Below are 20,732 nucleotides of genomic sequence, written 5' to 3'. Positions count from 1 at the left end.
TTTTTGCATTTCACTGAGGAATGTATGAATATGAGAAAATATATTGAACATTTGCTGAATAGAACAAAATGCATGATAAACTTGATAGCTTTGGAATACTGAATGCTTGGTGTGAATAAAGAATTGAAATTTACTGGATTCAATAAGAGCAATGGAGGGTGTGTGTTTACAAAGTAAATGTTTAGCAAATGTTTCACATAGAACATAAAATAAGCTAAAGCTGTCTGATGTCCCTTTAGTTGTTTATTAATGAGTAAATGTGTAATAAATGTTTTTGTAAGGAATTGTATTTGTAATTTGTATTTGTAATTTGTATTAGATGTGTGTCGGTTGGGGACTTGAATGAGCATGTGCTTTTATATACAAATTATGACATGTTGTTTCATGGAAATATGATTTTTGGCATTGAATGTTTAGACTATATGACACTATGAGCAATATAGAAATGAATATATCAAATCAAGGTAGTTATGATTGCAAGGAGTGAACATTATGGGGGGAAATGAGATCAGGTAGGTAAGTTTTACGTGCTTTGATAAAATGGTTACAAAGGTGGATAATCAAATAGACTAATAGACTGTCTTGTTGAGAAGAATGATAGCTATGCGTAAAACTGTACTTTATTCAATGGAAGTGAAAATTTGGTGTGCCAGGAGAAATTTAAATGCAGCAGGAAGTGGTCATTTAAGAAGTGTCTGTGATAGGGCAAAAACAAGTAGGGACAAAAATGAATAGGATGATAAATGAAGGGGAATCGAATACAAAAATATGTGATCAGTTTGAAAGAAGTACTCTGAGGTGGTTTGCTCACATAGGCAAAATGAATTATGATCAGAGTTTAAAAGTAAATATATGAGGAAGAGCAAATGACATGAAAATAGCATAGGAAGACTAAGAAAATTGTGGTTTGATTAAGTTGTAAAACTGTGAGAAATTTAAGGACAATGGCATGGTTGAAAAATCCAGAATGATTTGCAAGGATAGAAAGGCATAGAGAGAGCTATAATGAATGATGTTGGTGTAAACTAGATTTTTCCTTTCCTTTTATCTCTTACAGTAATTAATTTTGCTCATTACTTATGATTTTTCTGGATTTTATATAACATTGCTCAACCTGAAAAGGAACAGCATAGAATAGCATTATGTAGACAAAATATCTGTCAAATCAAGAATCTTACAGAATTTAATGCAACTAACTTCCACATAAGTAAATATTACTGTTCTGTAAATGTACTTTACTATTAATAGTATAATATTTAATTGGTAATATAATAGAGCAAGATTTTTACAACAGACACTGTTTGAAAATAGACGCTTCTAAGATACATACTTATAAAATGCACATATGACATCACAAATTTGGGAAAGCTGAGGAGCCCAAAGGACAATTATGCATATTTTTATTTTATTATATTCCATTGGCATAGAATCCTGAGAGGATTAAATCCAATTAATTCATAGAAAAATTCCTCAAGCATTATTAGAGATAAGCATACATTTAATTTTCTTTCTTTCTTTTGGCAATTGTTTTGTTCTTTTAATCTTAATTTTTTTTAGCTGTTGAACTACCCTAGTGGGTAAGTTCATTAATACACTATATATACCACAACTTTCCCAAAAGTACCCCTAAATAAAATTACAAAAAAGGTAGGCTCAAATAGCAGCCTACTAACCAAAAAAACCTATCAAAATATTGTTTCAATTGATTTCTGAAGACTTGGGGTAAGTTGAATCTCTTGAAATGGAAATTCTTCATAAGTCTTCATTATTTAATTCTACTATTGAAAAGTATCTGTACAAACATGTAAATGCAATGTAAAAGACAGAACAGATTTTCTTCTAGAAAATGAAATATATTCAGGAATTTGTAGGACTAGGGGTACTCCTGGAGATACCCAGGTCCCTAAAGTCACGGAGCAATGGACTCTGAATAATGCTTCTCTGAATGCTATTTTGTCATTCTGCGATTCTTTGCATGCTACTTTCACTTATTAACATCTATATAAAGGGTTGAAATCCTAAGCTGAAATATGATAGTCAATAAATCAATTATCAGACACATATACTGACATTTTAAGATTCACATTAATGAGGGATAAGAAGATTAAACACATTTGGCTGACTTTTAATGAATAAATATTATTTAAACGGAAAATAGGCTTCCCTAATTTTTGATCATGTACATACTTAAATTCCTAACATGCACGTATTTTAAGAGTAAAGATCAAAAGCAGTCTAAAGTGTAAATATCACAACAGGAATCCAATTCACACTATCAACACTGAACCCTTTAGAAAGCAACGTGAGGACCACAAGTGTCTGGAACGATAGCAGGCTGAAATTGTATTATAAAATCTTTCATTGGAAATAGATTTTCTTTCACTGCCCTAAGCAAACATACACAAAAAATGCAATTCTGTAATATGGAATAAAAATACAAATATGAATGAAGAACTTAGTTTATAACAAAACCAAGACTACAGGTTTTTTTGCACAAACTGCATAGGCCCCATTAGTGATGAACAATAATGATCTGAATATTGCAATTAATCATTTAAATTAATCATTTAATTTTAAATGATAATTGAAATCCAACTTGGATTCCCCATAAGTTGATCTTTACCATATAGCTGATTTGGGGAATTTTTCTTATGGCAGAAAGCTATTGTTGCTTTTAGTATTTAAAGACAATCTCTGGAAGAGCCGAGGTGGCGCAGTGGTTAAATGCAGCACTACAGGCTACTTCAGCTGACTGCAGTTCTGCAGTTTGGCTGTTCAAATCTCACCGGCTCAGGGTTGACTCAGCCTTCCATCCTTCCGAGGTGGGTAAAATGAGGACCCGGATTGTTGTTGGGGGCAATATGCTGACTCTGTAAACCGCTTAGAGAGGGCTGAAAGCCCTATGAAGCGGTATATAAGTCGAACTGCTATTGCTATTGCTATAATCAGCGGAAATTCTAAAAAAAATTTGTTAGCTGTTTTCAGAAACACTTTCTAATGTAAATGGTTCTTCCTAAAGCAAGAATAAGCAATGCCCATTCATTTGAATTACAAGTCTGAACAGTTCTGAAGTGGTAGAATATTGTGAGCTATTTTGGAAGTTAAGAGTCCACTTTCATGGGGAAGGTTACATGTTATTGTGTAATGGTAAGAGAAAAAAAAGAGAACGGTAGAGTAGGATATGAAGACTGTCCATCTTATTATATGTAGATTTAATATTCTTTTTAAATTCCATCTAGGTGACTGATAACTCTTGTTTACCTGCCCTCCATAGTAAAACTCTTCTGAGTCATTGTCTCCTTCTGAATCTTCTTCAACCACAGTACAGTGTCTTGATTCCTGATTAGAAAAAAAAAGGTAGAGGAACTCAAGGAGGGTTTTTCTTTGATTAAATATGTATTACACCAGGCTACAGAATACACCAGTTTCAAAAAGGGGAGGGGGACATTTCAGAGTTTGCAGCACTGTAGCTGTTGCCCTTAAATCAAACATATTTTCCTCCAGAATTGCATGGCAGCTGCTCTATCTATAAATTGCTTCTGTTTTTCCAGTAATTTTCACATTCTATTGTCTAAGAAGTAGGCAGAGACAGAAGCAAAGACAAAGACAGTGGTAACATAACTCTTAATCAAGGTTTGTCCATGAGCTATACCCAATTAAAAGTAAACATTTATAACTTCTCCCAGTTACCAGTCACATAATCTAATCAGCACACTGTAGTTGTTGGGTGACTTCACTCTCCACCTTCCAAATATCTGCAGCAATGACCTTGATTCCCAGGCAAAGAATTTTATTTTGGCTACAGCAACCCAGCTATCTCTACAACCCGTTCCTTGCATCTCAGCTCCAGGCTGTGTCAAGCCTGAAGCAATGTGAAGAAAAATCCTTATAGAATAGGCTACAGGAAAGAAAATGGCCACAGCTTCAGGGTTGATAGCTATACTTGATTGGCAATAATTCAGTTGTTCAGATGGCTATGTGTGATGTATATAGTAAAGGTAAAGGTTTCCCTCGCATATATGTGCTAGTCCTTTCCGACTCTGGGAGGTGGTGCTCATCTCTGTTTCTAAGCCGAAGAGCCAGTGCTGTCAAAAGACTCTCCGTGATCATGGCTAAATGCTAAAGGTGCACGGAACACTGTTCCCTTCCCACCAAAGGTGGCCCCTATTTTTCTACTTGCATTTTACATGCTTTTGAACTGCTAGGTTGGCAGAAGCTGGAACAAGTAACGGAAGCTCGCTCCATTACACGGTGCTAGGGGTTCGACCTCCAAACTGCTAACCTTTTTGATCAACAAACTCATTGTCTTAGCCACTGAACTACTGCCTTTGAGGAATGAGGGGAAGAGATGCTACCTAGGGATTGAATAGACAAGAAGTGGGAGAGTCTGCAGTTGCTTAATGGTCCCACCTTATTTAAACAGGCTGTAAAAGGAGACAACTTGCAAGATTATTTAATGTAGCCCTACATTAAAATAGAATTGGCTTATCTGGTTTTGTTACTTATCTGGTTTACCTGGAGGGCTGATACTACATTATTATTTATGTGTCAATTCTTTAAACTGTTTAGATCAGGCAAAGCAAGAAATATTGAGCATTTGTTCAGTTGTGAGATAACATCATTAAATGAGAAGCTTGACAGGTACGGAATTGTGGGACTGCACTTTATAAAGGTGATTAATAGATATTGTAAGACTCAACATATTCATTTGAACCAGTTATGCTGACAAAGTTGGATATTTACTACTTTTAATTAAGTAATCTAAGAATAGTCTGGGACATGCAAATGAAGTGCTTGCAGCCACACATGTCCCATGGATTATCCACCTCTTGTTTAAATACCCCCACTGACAAGCAGTTGAAATTAAGCAGTATGTCCCATCAAAAACCTGTCTAGATCACCACTGGACACCAACACAAAATGTATTTTAATGTAGGCGAAATAGAAAAAACAAAGATCGTCATATCCATTACTTGATAGGGCAGTTTGGATCTAAAGACTAAAATGAATGGCTATGAAATCCAGATTAAACCAAAACTCTTAACACACTAAAGGTTTTGCCTTGCAGGAATTGTCTGAATGTACTGAGAAATACAGTCATTGCAAACCTTTTGCTGTAGTTCCTGGATCCATTTCAAAACTTGCACCCAAATTATAAAATTTAATGTTAAGAACCATGAGATCATTAAATATACGAAGACATTCATATAATTCCATTTGCATTAATTTAAGACAGATTTAATATTTGTCCGGAGACTCTGCCAACTTTCTTGAATACTGTGACCAGCATGAAAGCGACAAAGACTAAAAGCTCAAAGTAATCTTTTTACCAGAATAGAAGAGAAAATCTGTAAGTCAGGGTTGTATTGTGAAGTCTTTAGTGCACTCTGAACTTGGTTGTTTGCTTGCCGATGCTTCGTTACTTGAACAGGTAACTTCAGCAGCACAAATACCCTTGATTTAATTTTAACTATATTTGATTTTAATTAAATTTAAATTCAATTATCCTGTTTGCATACATTTTTTTTTCCAGAATGGAGCCTTGGCAAATTATTCAAAGGTCAAATCCAAAGACAGTTGGGAATCTCTTGCCTAGAATGACTTTTGGAAAACATTCTTTATAGTAAAAGGCAAATATTTCCCTTGCACATATGTACTAGTCGTTCCCAACTCTAGGGAGGGGTGCTCATCTCCGTTTCAAACCCGAAGAGCCAAGCTGTCCAAAGACGTCTCCGTGGTCATGTGGACGGCATGACTAAACGCCAAAGGCGCATGAAGCGCTGTTACCTTCCCACCAAAGGTGGTTTCTATTTTTCTACTTGCATTTTTATGTGCTTTCAAACTGCTAGGTTGACAGAAGCTGGGACAAGTAATGGGAGCTCACTCTGTTATGCGGCACCAGGGATTCAAACTGCTGAACTGCTGACCTTTTTGATAAACAAGCTCAGTGTCTTAGCCACTGAGCCCTTTCTTTATACCACTGGCTATTAAATTAGAAAGCAACATGTTCTGGGTCTACAATGTTCCTTCCATCACTGAATATATGTGGAGGAAATGCTTATCTCTTGGTGTCCATGAACACAACTAACATGAGACAGCTGTAAAAATCTGTATTGCAAAAAAAAAAAAAAAATGTGAGCAATCTCATTTCTTCTGAAACTCTTTGGTAGGAATAAAATGCAATGTTTGTAACCAGAGGCCTTCAAGAAAAGCTTTAAGGCTCATTTATTTTCTATGACCTTCTGCTGAGTTGTGCTTTTTATAGAATTGTTAATGGTTGTAACTACAACATTTTGGCTTCTTAAAATATTTTAGGCATGACAAGTTTGCTTTCTTGTTACATCTGTATTTTTATTAACTCTAATCTTCATATTTACATAGTTTTTATCTTTTGAGGGCTTTTTTTCCATCACAAAAGATTGCATCATTTTAATAAATTAAAACTTAAAGACTTAAAATTGAAATAGCCAAGTAAAATATTTTGCATACTTAATGGGAAAATCATAGAAAATATGTTTCTATTAAAACAATTAGCCTGTTTTCAGATTCTTCCAAATTATTGTGCACCCTACCAAATAATATGCAAGGCAATGAAAATTTGCTGGTCGAGCTTGATGGTGGCACTAGAACAGATTCTTTTGGAAATAAATTTAATGAGTTTGTGCAGAAAAATTTAAGCAAGCAATGACTGTTGGTCACAAGGATCAATTTCTATATTCAAGATCACAGATGCCTTTCATTACCAGTGGATAGGGAACAAGAAATATGAACTTGTCTGTAGCTGATAGGTCTTTTGCAGACACCTGGTTGACTCTAGGCCTTTGATGGACAATTTAAATGACTTTGTAACACCATTTCCATTTATTTTTGGATCATGCAGCGGTACTTACAATAAGCTGTCAAGCATGGATGTACTCGGATAGAGATAATGAGGACTTGTGTGGCATCACAACATCATGCAAAAGATATGACTTATGTAGCAGATGTGTGTCCATCAGTACATAATAAAGCTCATACTGTAATTCTGGTGTCATTGCAGTTTCTTACAAATGACGACTATTATGAGGATTTCTTAGTCATATGAATTAGGGCACATACAGATTCCATTGAGCATAAAAGTAATCTGTTCACATCACAGAAGTAGCTTGTATATGATTAATTTAGGATACACGTAGTTCCTGACTGATGACGGTAATAGAGCTTGCCTTAAGTCATGACTGTCATAAAGCGGATCACTCATGTGACCAACCTGATTTTACTACCTTTATTTTGCAGTAGTCATTAAGCAAACCACCATGGTCATTAAATGAATCTGTAGTTCTTAAACACACTGTTCTCAAATGGGGGTTACCAAAAAACAGAAGCAAATGATAGTTTTTAGCAAAAAACGTCATAAATTGTGATGCTACCAGTCATAAATGTAGGATGCTCTCCAAGTCCTCCAAAATGTGGTCATGTGATTACTGGGGGGCAGCAGCCATTGGAACTTTGGGACCACATCTTAGTTCCTTTAGGGAAGTGCTTTTGTGGGAGGGAGTCTGCCAGAACTTTAAACAGTCACTAAGTGACTAATCATAAATTGAGGACCACCTGTATCTTGGAAGAACCCAGTGTTGATTCCTTTTTGTCCTTGCACTTGGAAACAAATATTATCATAAAAAAAAAATACAGTACCTCTCCATTTTCTCTTTGTAACTTTGACTTTATAAACAAACAACAGTTGACATCATTGGTTTTTCGCAATTCTAAAGAAAAGTAGAAAAATGATAACATTAGCAACTGAAAGCACATTTGAAATACTTGTAGATACTTGTTATCCATGAGAAGCTTTACATTCTTGCCCTGGAGCTGTCAGAAATTTGGGACATTAAGCATATAATGGACTAATGATGATCTGTGTGACAGTGTATTCAAAATGTCACAACAAACATTTTGCTGGCTAGATCATAGATTCCAATGATCTAGCCAGATAATGTTTTCAGAAGCATTTTCATCAGATGCGTATGACAGTTGCCGTAACAAAAAATATCATCTTGCATTTTTGCAAATCTCTCCTTTTGTTTGCCCACCAGTTTCTGCTAACAGAAAAAAGTTGCCATCTCATCTGAGTTGCATATTTTAACTCTCATTCGTGTAAGAGTTAAATTAAACAAATGTAACATGACCTTTTATTTATGAGCAAAATACTGGTTATTTATTTACACGTATCACATACTTTTTACAAAAGGTCAAGGCAGGGAACATATCCAAAAACACTTTTCTTCTCCTATTTCCCCACAATAACCTTGTGAGGTGAGTTGGGCTGAGACAAAGTAACCCACTTGGCTTTCATGGCTAAGGCAGATCTTGAACTCATCAGCTCTTGCTTTCTAACATGATGCCGTAACCACTGGATCACGCTTGATAATAAGTCCAAATAAAACAAACAAGCTTGTATATAAAGAGCATTGTCTATGCTTACTGGGGATAGACTTGAGTCATCTGAAACAAAAAGTGAAAAGCTATCCCTACATCCTGGCCAAAAAGATAAGAAAAATTAACCCACATTTCCATCCTTAACCCAACCATGTTTACATAACATATGTAATGAAGTTGCCTGTAAAAAATTAAAATATGTAATTTTGGCTATCAAAATACTAATCATCTTTTCAGGTACTCCATTCCATACACTTCATAAAATGTTCTAAAAGTCAAGGTTCCAAGTAATAGATCCATTGCAAGCAAAAACTCTGAGGCAGATGGGTCAGAATATTCATGAACTGGCAGAGACATGGTAACAAGGTCAGCCAATGAATAGGCATAGCAACCAATGAGGTCAGTCAATGACGGCTGTTTAGAAACTGAAACATTTGCTGGAGACAGCTAGGCGCCTAGGAATGGCTTAGGCTTAACTTAACTGCCCTGTATAGATGAGGTTATCTTTGTCCGTATTAAGCTCTGAACTCTGAACTGAAACCAATCTGTCTTCTGCCTGTGTTTTGCCTGTAACTACTACCATATTGGAGAATCCATTATTGATATTGTACATTTACTCCTGTGTTATTATGTATATAAAGAAGTTAATGAATCCTGCTGAATCAGTTATCTGTGTGTGCTTTCTGGATGTGATTTCTGCAACAAACTCTGACAAGATAAATTCCTCACCAAATAGCTTTACTGGAAATATCATATTGGCACACATCTGGTGGAAACCAACTCTGATGGGCCCCTGGGGTTTCACCTAATTAACAGTTTTCCCTTCAGAGCCAGGGGACAATCAGTCACATGGCCCAATCAGGACAGCGTCCACAGGTCTGGTGACATCACTCCTCCTTCCTCCGGCCAGGTGTGAGAATGTCCTTGGTTCCCAGGGGAAAGTATTTTATTTTGACTACACAACTCCAGCTATCTCTAATCCCCCCCCCCCAAATCCCTCAGCTCCAGTGTGGCAACACTGAAACTCCAAAATGGTTTCGGCCAGATCAGCTTTAGGGTTGACACTAAGGAGACCATTTTCTGTTTCCAGTTGTTCTTATTTATTCTTAAGCTTTTTTCTAAGCCACACCTGCCAATAGCTACTACCTGCTACAGCATAGGAATACATAGGAATACATAAAAATAGTCTTTTTGTAAATCATACAAAGAAAAAACAGTTATCGTGCTTTCTTCAATCTGGTCTCCTCCAGACCTATTGTAAATTACAACTCTGAGATCTCTTAGCCCTGCTGAGAGCCAATATACAAGGGAAACAAAGGGTTGTTGACAGTTTTGTAGTTTAACAATCCATTTTTATTGTGCGATTAGGTGTGATTTCTTCTGCACTGATCAGCCTCAAGAAATATTCAACATACCTTCCTTGTCTTCAGAAACGTCTCTGTTGGTGAAATCGGGTATAGTCCAGCTGTAGGAGAAATACACTACATTCTGCCCAGTGAAATAAGTTAAATGATATAAAACATCACCTGTAGAAATTCGGTGAAAAATTACTGGAATTGGCTCTGTGGTAACTAGTACATCTTCATCATTATCTGAGCTGGACACATAGGTGTTATCTGCAATGAGGCAAAGAAGACACTACATTTAACTCACACAGAAGCCTCCAAATCTTAAGAGTGACAAGAAGATGCAAGATGCAAGCAACCAACAAATATCAATATTCACAGATCTTGTGGACACCAGATTGTGGCACAGCATTAATAAGCCAGAGTCAAAAGGGCAAGTGTTGCTTTGCCTCTGATGAATTAATGATAAAAATGTACTCAATAATCAGTTTTATGGGACTAGGCTGTAATCCATAACCCACTTAGTCAAGGCCTTAAACTATTTTTTTAAATGCTCATTGATTTTCAGTCCCATTTGTAAACCTGAACATGCTTTTTCCTAGCCTATTTCTCTTTCATTTGGCAACCATTAATTTGCTTAACCTTTCAGAAGGCTTTTAGAAAAAAAACAAAGATGTTGGTTACCTTTTATTTACTTGATCTTATCTCCATCAGGTTGGGACCAGTAGTAGGCAAGTGGCCATTATTAATCATTTGAACCCAGTTGTTGGAGAAGAAAGTTGTGTCCACCTCCACCAAACCAAGGGCTGATCAGTTAGGGTTTTGTTGTGGGAGATAGAAAAGTGAGTGTTATAACTCACTGTTTCTCAAACTTGGTAACTTTAAGATGTGTGTTGCTGGCTGGGGAATTCTGGGAATTGAAGTCAGCACCCCTATAAAGTTCTCAAATTAAAGAAGCACTGTTCTTCTTTGTAACTCAGTAAGCGTAGACAGACTATTTATTGGCTAGCCGTTACTTCATGCTGTTACTCATTGGAACATACTCCTTAAACTATAATGTCTCCTAAAGGAGCTGTTGTGTTGTGGAGTGTATTGATTCCCAGTAATGGAACTTTTAATCTTTGCACTGTGTATTGGAAAGCTTTTTAACTTTTTTTTTTAGAACATTGGCTTCTTTATCAAGCATATATTCAAGTCAAGGGATGCCATAGGAATTTTAGAATATACCTGCAGTGTGTATTGGAAGAAGGGGTTGGTGGCTGTAGAAATGACTCAAAGGCAATTTCAATGCAAGCTTTGCCGGAAAAATCCCTTCAATGGGGGATAAAGAAAAGTGACTGCCATTCGCACAACTCACTGTCATCAAACAGAGATAAGGAATCTCCGTGCCTCAATTTTTAGCAGAGAGCATTATTATTATCATCATCATTTTGCAATCTACCCTGACTATATTGATAGAAAACATACAACACCCAGGCGTTGTACATAGACGTATAGAACACATGTGTGTCTCAGGGGTGAAATTTAGCAGGTTCTGACAGGTTCTGGAGAACCGGTAGTGGAAATTTTGAGTAGTTCAGAGAACCAGCAAATACCACGTCTGGCTGGCCCCAGGTTAAAGTGGGAATGGAGATTTTGCAGTATCCTTCCCCTGCCATGCCCACCAACCAGTAGTTCATGGGCATGGCAGGACCAGTAGTAAAAAAAAAATTGAATTTCACCATTGGTGTGTCTCCTATTTTTACCTGCAGTGATGATAAAGATCAGTGGTTTCTAATTTTTGCAGCTTGGTGGCCCAGCTGGGGGGCAAAGGGGAATGGGGCTGTGCGAGTGGCAGGCTGGCGCACATGTGTGCATGTGCAACTCAAATCGTGTGAGCGGTGGACTGGTGCGCATGGGCATGCCCCCACAGATAGACTGTAAGTTGAGCTGCATGTGCATGCATGTGCACCCACTGTTCGTGCAAATTGAACTGCAAGCATGCACGAGTGCATGCTAAACCACCACTCACATGACCTGGTTGTGAATAGGGCGTGGCCCAGTAGTGGTCTGCGGTCTGGGTTGGGGACCCCTGATATAGATTGTATGTGATCTAAGGGTATGGTTGTTTTAGCTGCATATTTATTTGAATGATTTATAGAGCTGTCCATTACAAAATCATTGGTTATCATTTCCCCATCTGCAGCATAAAGAAAATCCAAATTTGGTGCTTATTAATCGAATGTGTAGGCATTTGTTTGTTGTTCACTCGTTTATTCTTCTTCCTAGGTGTAATTTTCAGCCCTATTTTAAATACTTGGGATTACTCCAAATACTACATCTTTCTCTCTTTAGCTTGTTTTCTAAAGCCTACCCTTGATAAATCAGTATTCCTGCCTAGTAAAGCTGTCATTTTGGGGACAATTATTGATCTATTGAGCTGCTTAATATGATCAGTTAGCTTTTGGCTAAATATTTATTGAGGGACTAGACTGAACAGGAGAGTCATTCGGCAGGGAATGTTGGATTTAGGAAGGCTCACATTGCCACAGATCTTTTCTTGGTGCCATAATATCTTATATTTAATCTCTATTTACATAACTACTGTACTGTTTTCATGTACCCATCAAAAGAAAACCAAGCACAATGACCGCTTAGTTATTTAATCATTATTTAAACAATTGGTAAACTATTTAAACAATCTGAACTTTCCCTCTCCTAAAGGAAGGAAAGATGAAGGATAAATTTGCTAATATCTTATTATACACAGACCATGCAGCTCTCCTGCATCCTGTAGGCCTCAGAAGAGCCTTCAGGGCCATCAGGTAGTTCTTACAAAGAAGAAAGTTGGACATTAATTATCAAAACCCAAAAAATGATGACACTTCTTTAGGAGACCTACATTTCATGCTGGTAAATATATGGACATAATTGAATAGGTGACATGTTTTAAGTAATTGGGAGTAATGTTTCATTCATCTGGCAGTAGGTCAATGTATAGTACATGTCCGTGATGGCAAACCTATGGCACGCATGCCACAAGGAGCACACAGAGCCGTCTCTGCAGGCGCGCCAGCTATCACCCAGCTCAGTTCCATTGCACACGGGTGCCTCCTAACGGCCAGCTGATTTTGAGGTCTCTGCTGCACATGTGTGTGGGGCATGCGGGGGGATTGTGTGCCCATATGTGGGAAGGGTTGCACACACATGCGTGGGGGGGAGAGGGAGCATCCCCCCATGCCACATTTTTGATCCCAGGAGGCTTCAGGGAGGCCTGCTAGGCCCAAAAGTGGGCACCGGGGGTATCGCACATGCACAGGGGATCGTGGGGGATAATGCACATGCACGAAAGTGCAGGGCACAGGTGGTCATGGGCGCATGCGCAAGGGAGTCATTGCATTGTGGGTGTGGGCACACGTGCATGATTTCAGTACACGAGGATAAAAAAGTTAGCCATCAATGGTATATGTTTTGTTCATAATGTCCATATTCTTACACTTTTTATGAACCAAAGATGGTAATTACATTTCTGCTGCCATTATATTTTACATGTAAGAATATTCCTATGCATGTGTCACAGTGCGTGCTTAGTATTTGATTGGTTTGCCCTGGTTTTGCTGGTGTGTATGTGCTTCTTTAATATAGAAGGACTTTGAAGGGTTTATATTTCCTTCTTTCGGTAAGAAGATTGAAAAGAAAATGAAAAGCAGCGCAACACAATAACCATTAGCAATTACAACAGCCTATAAATTAGATCCTATTCCTGATTTTAATCTACACGAACAGGTTCAGGCCACATTTTTAAGAGGAGATTCTAGCTTCCATGCAGTACTAGAAATGCTTTCTTGTATTTTGAGATTTTTATGGTAAAAGTAGAACCAAAATCAGGGATAGCTTTATTTAAATATTGATTATAATTATCCTACCTCCAAGTGGGCTTATCCCTCCTAACTTTAGAGGCGGTTTCCAATTAGTATGGAAGAGAGCTCTGATTATGATGAAACTGATTCATTTTAGGGCTAAAGTCCTAGTGACAATAATACAAATACAGATGCACACATGGAGGTGGAGGGTCTATAAAAAGACTTGAAATACACAGGCTTCCTTCTTGATGTAAAGCCTTTGGCCTCATGAACTTTCAGATAATACTGGACAGAATAATTCTCCTACACTGTTTCCCCACCCATTTTCATTCAATTAGGTGGAAATTGCATACATTTCTCTCTCTCAAAAAAAAGAGAGACTTTGATCAAAATCCTGATGGGAGGAGAGTGATGTTCTTGTGTTCTTTTACAAAAGTCCAGGTAAGTCCTGGACTGCATTATGTCCTTTGTTTTTCCTTGGATGTGGAATAGAACAACTTGGCATAGCCAACATTCCTCAGCCAACTCACTGCTGCCAATTGCTGCGGGACAATTCAACCATTTTATTTAATTATTTTAAATCATTAAATTATTTCAGTTTCTGTCATTCACATTTCGTTTTATCCCTGCCTTTGCATCTTTTCTTTAATGATTTTATTCCACCATTTCTTTGATAGTGTGTAACTTCTGTCCCACAACAGGTTGTCCTGTGACGGGTTGGCTATGGCGAATTGGCTGTGGCGAGTTGGCCACTAAGAGTTGGCTGTGGGGAGTTGTTCTAGACCTCCCTTGGATAACCCATTTGCCAATTCAATTCAATCTCAAGAGATTGTTTCCAAGAAATTTCTCCCACTGACCTACTTCAGCCCAGAAAACAAGGGATGGAGTGAGGGAAACATCTCCAACCGGGGGGGGGGGGGGATGTTACTAGAGAAAGCATCTTTTCCCATCTCCAACAAGGAAGGAATCTCCAAAACAAAAGCAAATGGAGGTTAAGGAATCAGACTCTTGATCACTCTGAGAAAGAAGGCAGAAAAAACAGATGCCTCTCTAGCAAGTCAAAAAAAAAAACTTCTAAGAAATTGCAATGCCATTTTCAACACAGTTTTATTTTTAACAATCCACAAAGACGAGAAATTCCCTCTTCTTCAAAGACCCACATTTCTTTAGCTACTGTTAGCATATTATCCCATCAGCAAAAGCTGAGAGCCAAGAACATCTTTTGGGGTTGGTTTCCCCCCTTCCCCCCTTTTGCCTCTGTGTGGTTTTATATATCCATATAAAACCCTGATTCTCATCAGCTATTTATATAAAAGTCTTTTAAAAAAAAAATAGGCAAACCACATTCTTTCCCAGATGCACCAGATTCTTACATTCTCACCCTGCTTAAGAGAGGAAGGCTAAAAAAAGAGAAAATAAAGGGTGCAAATGAGGTGGCTAATGAAATGTGATTATCATGGAGGTGATCCCTGTGCACAATAATGGAGAGTAAAACGTCTTTTACCGTAAGCAGCATAGAAAGTCACACTTTACCTGGGTAATCCTCAGAGACGTGCACCGAATAGGAGATGCTGTTAAAAAAAGAAAAGGATAAAGAATAACATAAGAGAAGCAGAAGAATAATTGCGCAGCCCACATTTATTTACAGATTTTTGACAATCTAACAAAGCAGTTACTTTACCAGCTTTTAAAGGACCTAGTACAAAACAAAAAACAAAAAAAAATCCCAAACAACTCATCATAACAGGAAAGCTCTCCAAGATTTCCCCTCTACTCAAAGAAGTACCTCTGTAATATAAAATTGCAATTTGGGAGGGGAGAAACAGAAAAAATGAAAATCAACACTGCTCAAACGTCCAATTTGGCAGCATTGCTTCCTGTTATCTGCCCCCAATGCTATTCCAAAAGGAAAACATAATACATCTGCAATGTACAAATCACTTAAGACTAATTAAGAAGTTCTTTAGGGTTACACACCTGTAATTTAGAAGATGGGGTTTGCCTACTGCAGATTACGGTAGAAAGACTGCAATCTCTTTTATGCAAGAATAATTTGTTCTATTGCATTAGTCGCTTAGCACCTTCAGGGTATTATTATTATTTTGACCAAATGAAGAGACTATTTTAAAATGTGCATGGGATTATTATTATTTTTTTTAAAAAAGTTTCTCACCAGTTCTTTATGTAAAAGAGTTCATCTATGATCTTAGTCTTCTCTAATCATTTCAGGAATAGCCATAAAACAGAGAACCTCTTCAACTTTGGAACAGTTACAACAATCTTGGAAAAGGTGCTTTACTACTCATCCAGATGCCATGCCTCCCAACAGGTCATACAACACATTTCAAATGCATGGCAACAGACTCACATTTACGACTGGCCATGCATTGGCCTGCAGTTTCGTGACCATGATTTGTGATGTTTTTTGCTAGTTTTGAGTATTTTTTAGCAGTTTCCACCCCGCTCCAAAAAAAATCCATTCAGGAGAATAGATTTGTACCTACAAGCACGTAATTTACTTAAAGGCCACCATAAAATTGTAATAAAATCTGGTGCAGTCATATCAGTACCTCAACTTACAATTGCCACGACTTATAACCCAAATTTCAGGCTCAATTAGGGTAGTAAGTCAAGGACTTACATTTATTTGCAAAGGTATAAACTGTATACTTATGTTCCAAAGGGGCTTTTTCAGGAGGCAAGGGGGATTTCTTGTTTCTTCTTTTGAAGACGTTTGAAGGGCCAATTCTAATTTTTTTAGCTTCTTTTTGTATTTAGTGGGGCTAAGGTGGGGATGGAAGTGAGAGGTCTCTGGGATGCAAACCACTATCCACTGATAACCAAAATCCTTCTCCCCTGTACTCAAACAATAACCAGGTGCAAGGGGATGGGAATCTTGTCAGGCTATAAGGGTGGGAATGGAGGTTATTTACCGTATTTTTCAGAGTATAAGTTGCCCTGAAGTATAAGACGCACCTAGCTTTTGGGAAGGAAAACAAGAAAAAAAATCTGCCTCTGCCTCCCAGCAATTTTTCTCCTTGTAGCAAACATCCCGTTTCCGTTTCAGCACAGCCTGATTAGCACAAGCAGCTGATTATCGGTTGGATAGGCCTTCCGACGATCAGCTGTTTTATGCTGCAGGGATTATCATAGCATATTGTCGCCTCTGCGCACCCCATTTTCACCCTCCGCATCCCGTTTTCAGCCTCCACATGACCCATTTTCAGTCTCCATTTCAGTCTCCAGGATCGGAATGGACAGAGATCGGCATGGGCAGAAAATGGGGTGTGTGGAGGTCAAAAACGGGGTTTGTGCAGAGGTGGAAATAGGCAATGGCAATCCCTGCAGCCTGAAACAGCTGATGGTCGGGAGGCTGATCCAACCAACAATCAGCTGCTTGTGCTAATCAGACTGTGCTGAAACCGAAACTGAAACAGGATGTTTGCTGCAAGGAGGCAAACTGCTGGGAGGCAGAGGCCAAAGGGTGGAGCTGACAGGTGGGCAGGGCTACATTTGGTGTATAAGAGGCACCCAAATTTTCACCCACTTTTAGGAGGGGTAAACATGAATCTTATACTCCAAAAAATATAGTACATCCCAGAACACTTGATTGCATTGCCACTTATAATTTGTTTTTAAAATGTGGTTTTCAAAACTGATCATTTTGTAGCCAAATTTTATCAAAATGATCACAGAGTTCACAGACTACAGGATCTTGATCTTAAATCAATACGTCCAGAGCACCCTTATCAAAAATTTGGGGGAAAGGCCATTGAGGTCTTTACGTTCACTGCAGGAATCCCATTTTAAAGCCTTCACAGCCAATGTTTATTCATTTTTTGTTTGAAGAGAAGTTCGTGAACGGGAGCCCATCAATTTGCTACACAATTAGTATGCTATTGAAGTATTCTTACGGTTAGGCTGTCTTTACATAGATGTAACTAGAATTGGCTTTCCTGCTCCTTAAAACTTCTTTTTCTGCGCTCTAGAATGGTAGAAACAGGGCCTGCTTCTCTTTAATGTGACACATCTGTAGGCAGGTGAAGACTGAGACAGTATCTCACATTCATTCTCCTTTCTCAAGGATAAATAGACATTCTAGGTCTCCCAGTCTCCATTAATAGGTCTTAGTTTCAAGAATATAATGGTGAAAAGAGCTGCATTGCAAACGGCTCTTTACTGTATGTAAGAACATTTATCCCCTAGTTGACACTCCAGAATAATTCATTAATAACTAATGAAAACAAATATTAATACAATAGCAGAGTTGGAAGGGATCTTGGAGGTCTTCTTGTCCAACCCCCTGCCTAGGCAGGAAACCCTATACCACTTCAGACAGATGGTTATCCAACATCTTCTTAAAGATTTCCAGTGATGGGACTTTCACAATTTCTGGAGGCAAGTTGTTCCATTGATTAATTGTTCTAACTGTCAGGAAATTTCTCATCAGATCTAAGTTGCTTCTCTCCTTGATTAGTTTCCACCCATCGCTTCTTGTTCTACCCTCAGGTGCTTTGGAGAATAGCTTGACTCCCTCTTCTTTGTGGCAAGCCCTGAGATAATGGAACGCTGCTATCATGTCTCCCCTAGTCCTTCTTTTCATTAAACTAGACATACCCAGTTCATGCAACTGTTCTTTTGTATGTTTTAGCCTCCAGTCCCCTAATCATCTTTGTTGCTCTTTGTTATTCCTAAACTATTAAAATCTATTTGCTCAGTAAGAATTTTCAAAGATACAGACGATGTAAAATCAATGCAAAAATTTGCTAAAATTTAGAAAATAGCTTTTCTAAATAATACAAATTATATGGACTGTAAAATTGATGATATCTTCTCTGTTTGGCCTAAAACTGCTGACTCTTTCTGCAGGGGGTCTTATACAGCTGCTGGGTGCCACTGTTTTTCCTATTTTTGCTGTTGCTCAGACTTGTAATTGCTTAGTTGGAACATTGTGCTTACTGTGTGTGTTTAGAAATCCCACAGAATTCTATACATTAAATATCCAGAAAATCCATTGTGTTCCCCTTCTCATGAAAGTAAAGATTACTATTTCAGTACCATAATCTCATCTACGCTTACACAAATGGAAGTAACTTGCACTGATCACTTTAAAGAGGGTGGGATTTTCTTCTTCTATTAATAATATTCTGATTCAATAATGAAATACAGAAGCCCCAAAGTAGAACATAAGCATCTTTCTGACTGGGTTCTCCAGCGAAAGTTTTATAGCTTCCATCAGTACTAAAAAGCACGGGTAGCTTTATTTTCTATCAATCTGTCTAACCAATTCATTCAGATATAAAATTGGGAAATCACTCCATTTTCTAGGGGAAAAAAATCATTGCTCATTCTGCCCTATGTGAATAATGCTTGAAAGATATCTTTGGACACACTTGGACAACAGCTAAGCGAATAAGCTATGTTGCTTCCAAAGGATTCCAAAGGATTCCAATTTGGGCTAAGAAGCCACCCTAGATGATTAGGCTTTAAATGGGACAATTCTACAGGTAGTCCTCAATTTACGACCACAGTTGAGCCCAACATTTCTGTTCCCAAGTGAGACATTTGTTAAGTGAATTTTGCCCCATTTTACAACCTCTCTTCCCTCTTCACTCTTAAGTGAATCACTGAAGTTGTTAAGTTAGTGACATTGTTATTAAGTGAATCTGGCTTCACTTAACTTTGCTTGTCAGAAAGTCGCAAAACGGGATCACATGAGCCCGGGACACTGCAAGCACCATAAATATGAGTCCGGCTTATTTAAGTCTCTAAATTTTGATCACATGACCATGGAGCTGCTGCAACAGTCATAAGTGTGAAAAAAGATCATGTCACTTGTTTTTTGTTCTGTTGTAACTTTCAACTGTCACTCAATGAATTGTTCTAAGTTGAGGACTACCTGTATTTATTTTCTTGATAAGGAACTCAGTAGCAACATCAGTAACCAAATATTGTACGGAAATGTTCCTAATCAGAACAAAATCCTTTGTAACTAATTTTATTGAGAGTTAATGGTTGAGCCAGTAGAATTTCTGTAGTGATTCTCAGTACTCAGTACTGAGTACTCAGTAGTATCATATAGTTTATTTGTAATCCAACTTACTTCATAGTGAAAGCATGAGGTCTCACAAATTTGACATCATAGCTTTAGTATGGAGGTGTCAAACTCAGCCCCTGGGCCGGATGCATCATGCGCTGGCCACGCCCAGCCCATTTTAGGAGGGGAGTCATGATATGTCTTGTTACGATGCGAGTTTTACATCTCTGCTCCAGTATAAGGAGTTGAGTAAGTCCTTATTTTGAGGTGGCACAGAGTGAAAAATATAGCATATTATGTTATTCAAAAGAAATACTTTGGCTTGACTGATTGAATGATGAACTGAAAGAAGATGGTATAAAATATATGAACAATCAGTCATGCACTGAAGATTGCACATCTTCATTTTCTTACAGGCTTCTGAGTGACGCTTGGGTGCTGAGTCAAAGGCAATAAATATTTGCATTTTTCACTAAGAATAATTCTCACAGCTAGCTCATCCATGTGACTTGACCACAAATGAGCTAAACAGCAAATATCATTTGTGAATTGATGCTTGAATTAGCTTGCTATGCAAACAAAGTGGTGGCAAGACTTTGCAACACTGTCACCTATACTTTGCAAAGTTTCCATTTCAAAACTATCTCACAGTAGATTTTCTTTTACATACATACATACATACATACATACATACATACATACATACATACATACATACATATATATAATCTTGCATTCCTAAGTCATTCATTCAGATACTTGTCAAATCAAAAGCATTTGAAAGAGTTGGCCACAGTGGTAGAAAAAGACAAACATCTAAAAATCCTGCACTGCAAGTGATCTCCTTGAAAAACAGTTAATGGTAGGTCAAATATTGTTGTATGGCTCTAAACCCAAATACTTTCCACCTCTATAAAATATCTAAGCATCACTTATAACTTGCTTGTTTACTAACTATATTTAAACAACGATATGTTATAGTATAATTAGCAAGAATAAATTTCTAGAAAATAATAATACAGACAAAATTGAATGGTGGATACACCTTCTAAGGCACCAGAGCCTAGGCCAATCTTGTGACAAGATACATTG

The 20,732-nt window shown here is 37.7% G+C and overlaps 1 protein-coding gene across 2 annotated transcripts in view; it reads right to left on the bottom strand.

Annotated features, from left to right (window-relative positions):
- The window catches only part of PARP8 (poly(ADP-ribose) polymerase family member 8), a 204,965-nt gene that overhangs the window by 82,807 nt on the left and 101,426 nt on the right, over positions 1-20,732 (bottom strand). For both annotated transcript variants that reach the window (XM_087715477.1, XM_087715478.1), the window contains exons 3-6: positions 15,137-15,174; positions 9,942-10,031; positions 7,675-7,745; positions 3,262-3,339 (exon numbers count right to left, since the gene is read on the bottom strand). In XM_087715477.1, coding sequence (XP_087571603.1) covers positions 3,262-3,339; positions 7,675-7,745; positions 9,942-10,031; positions 15,137-15,174 — 277 coding nt within the window. The remainder of the gene's footprint in view (positions 1-3,261; positions 3,340-7,674; positions 7,746-9,941; positions 10,032-15,136; positions 15,175-20,732) is intronic.

Source organism: Thamnophis sirtalis, unplaced genomic scaffold (assembly GCF_051295495.1).
Source record: "Thamnophis sirtalis isolate CommonGarterSnake01/CBP01778 unplaced genomic scaffold, rThaSir2_p1.2 scaffold_5, whole genome shotgun sequence".
Lineage (NCBI taxonomy): Eukaryota > Metazoa > Chordata > Lepidosauria > Squamata > Natricidae > Thamnophis > Thamnophis sirtalis.
This window is presented reverse-complemented; position numbering and strand designations above follow the sequence as displayed.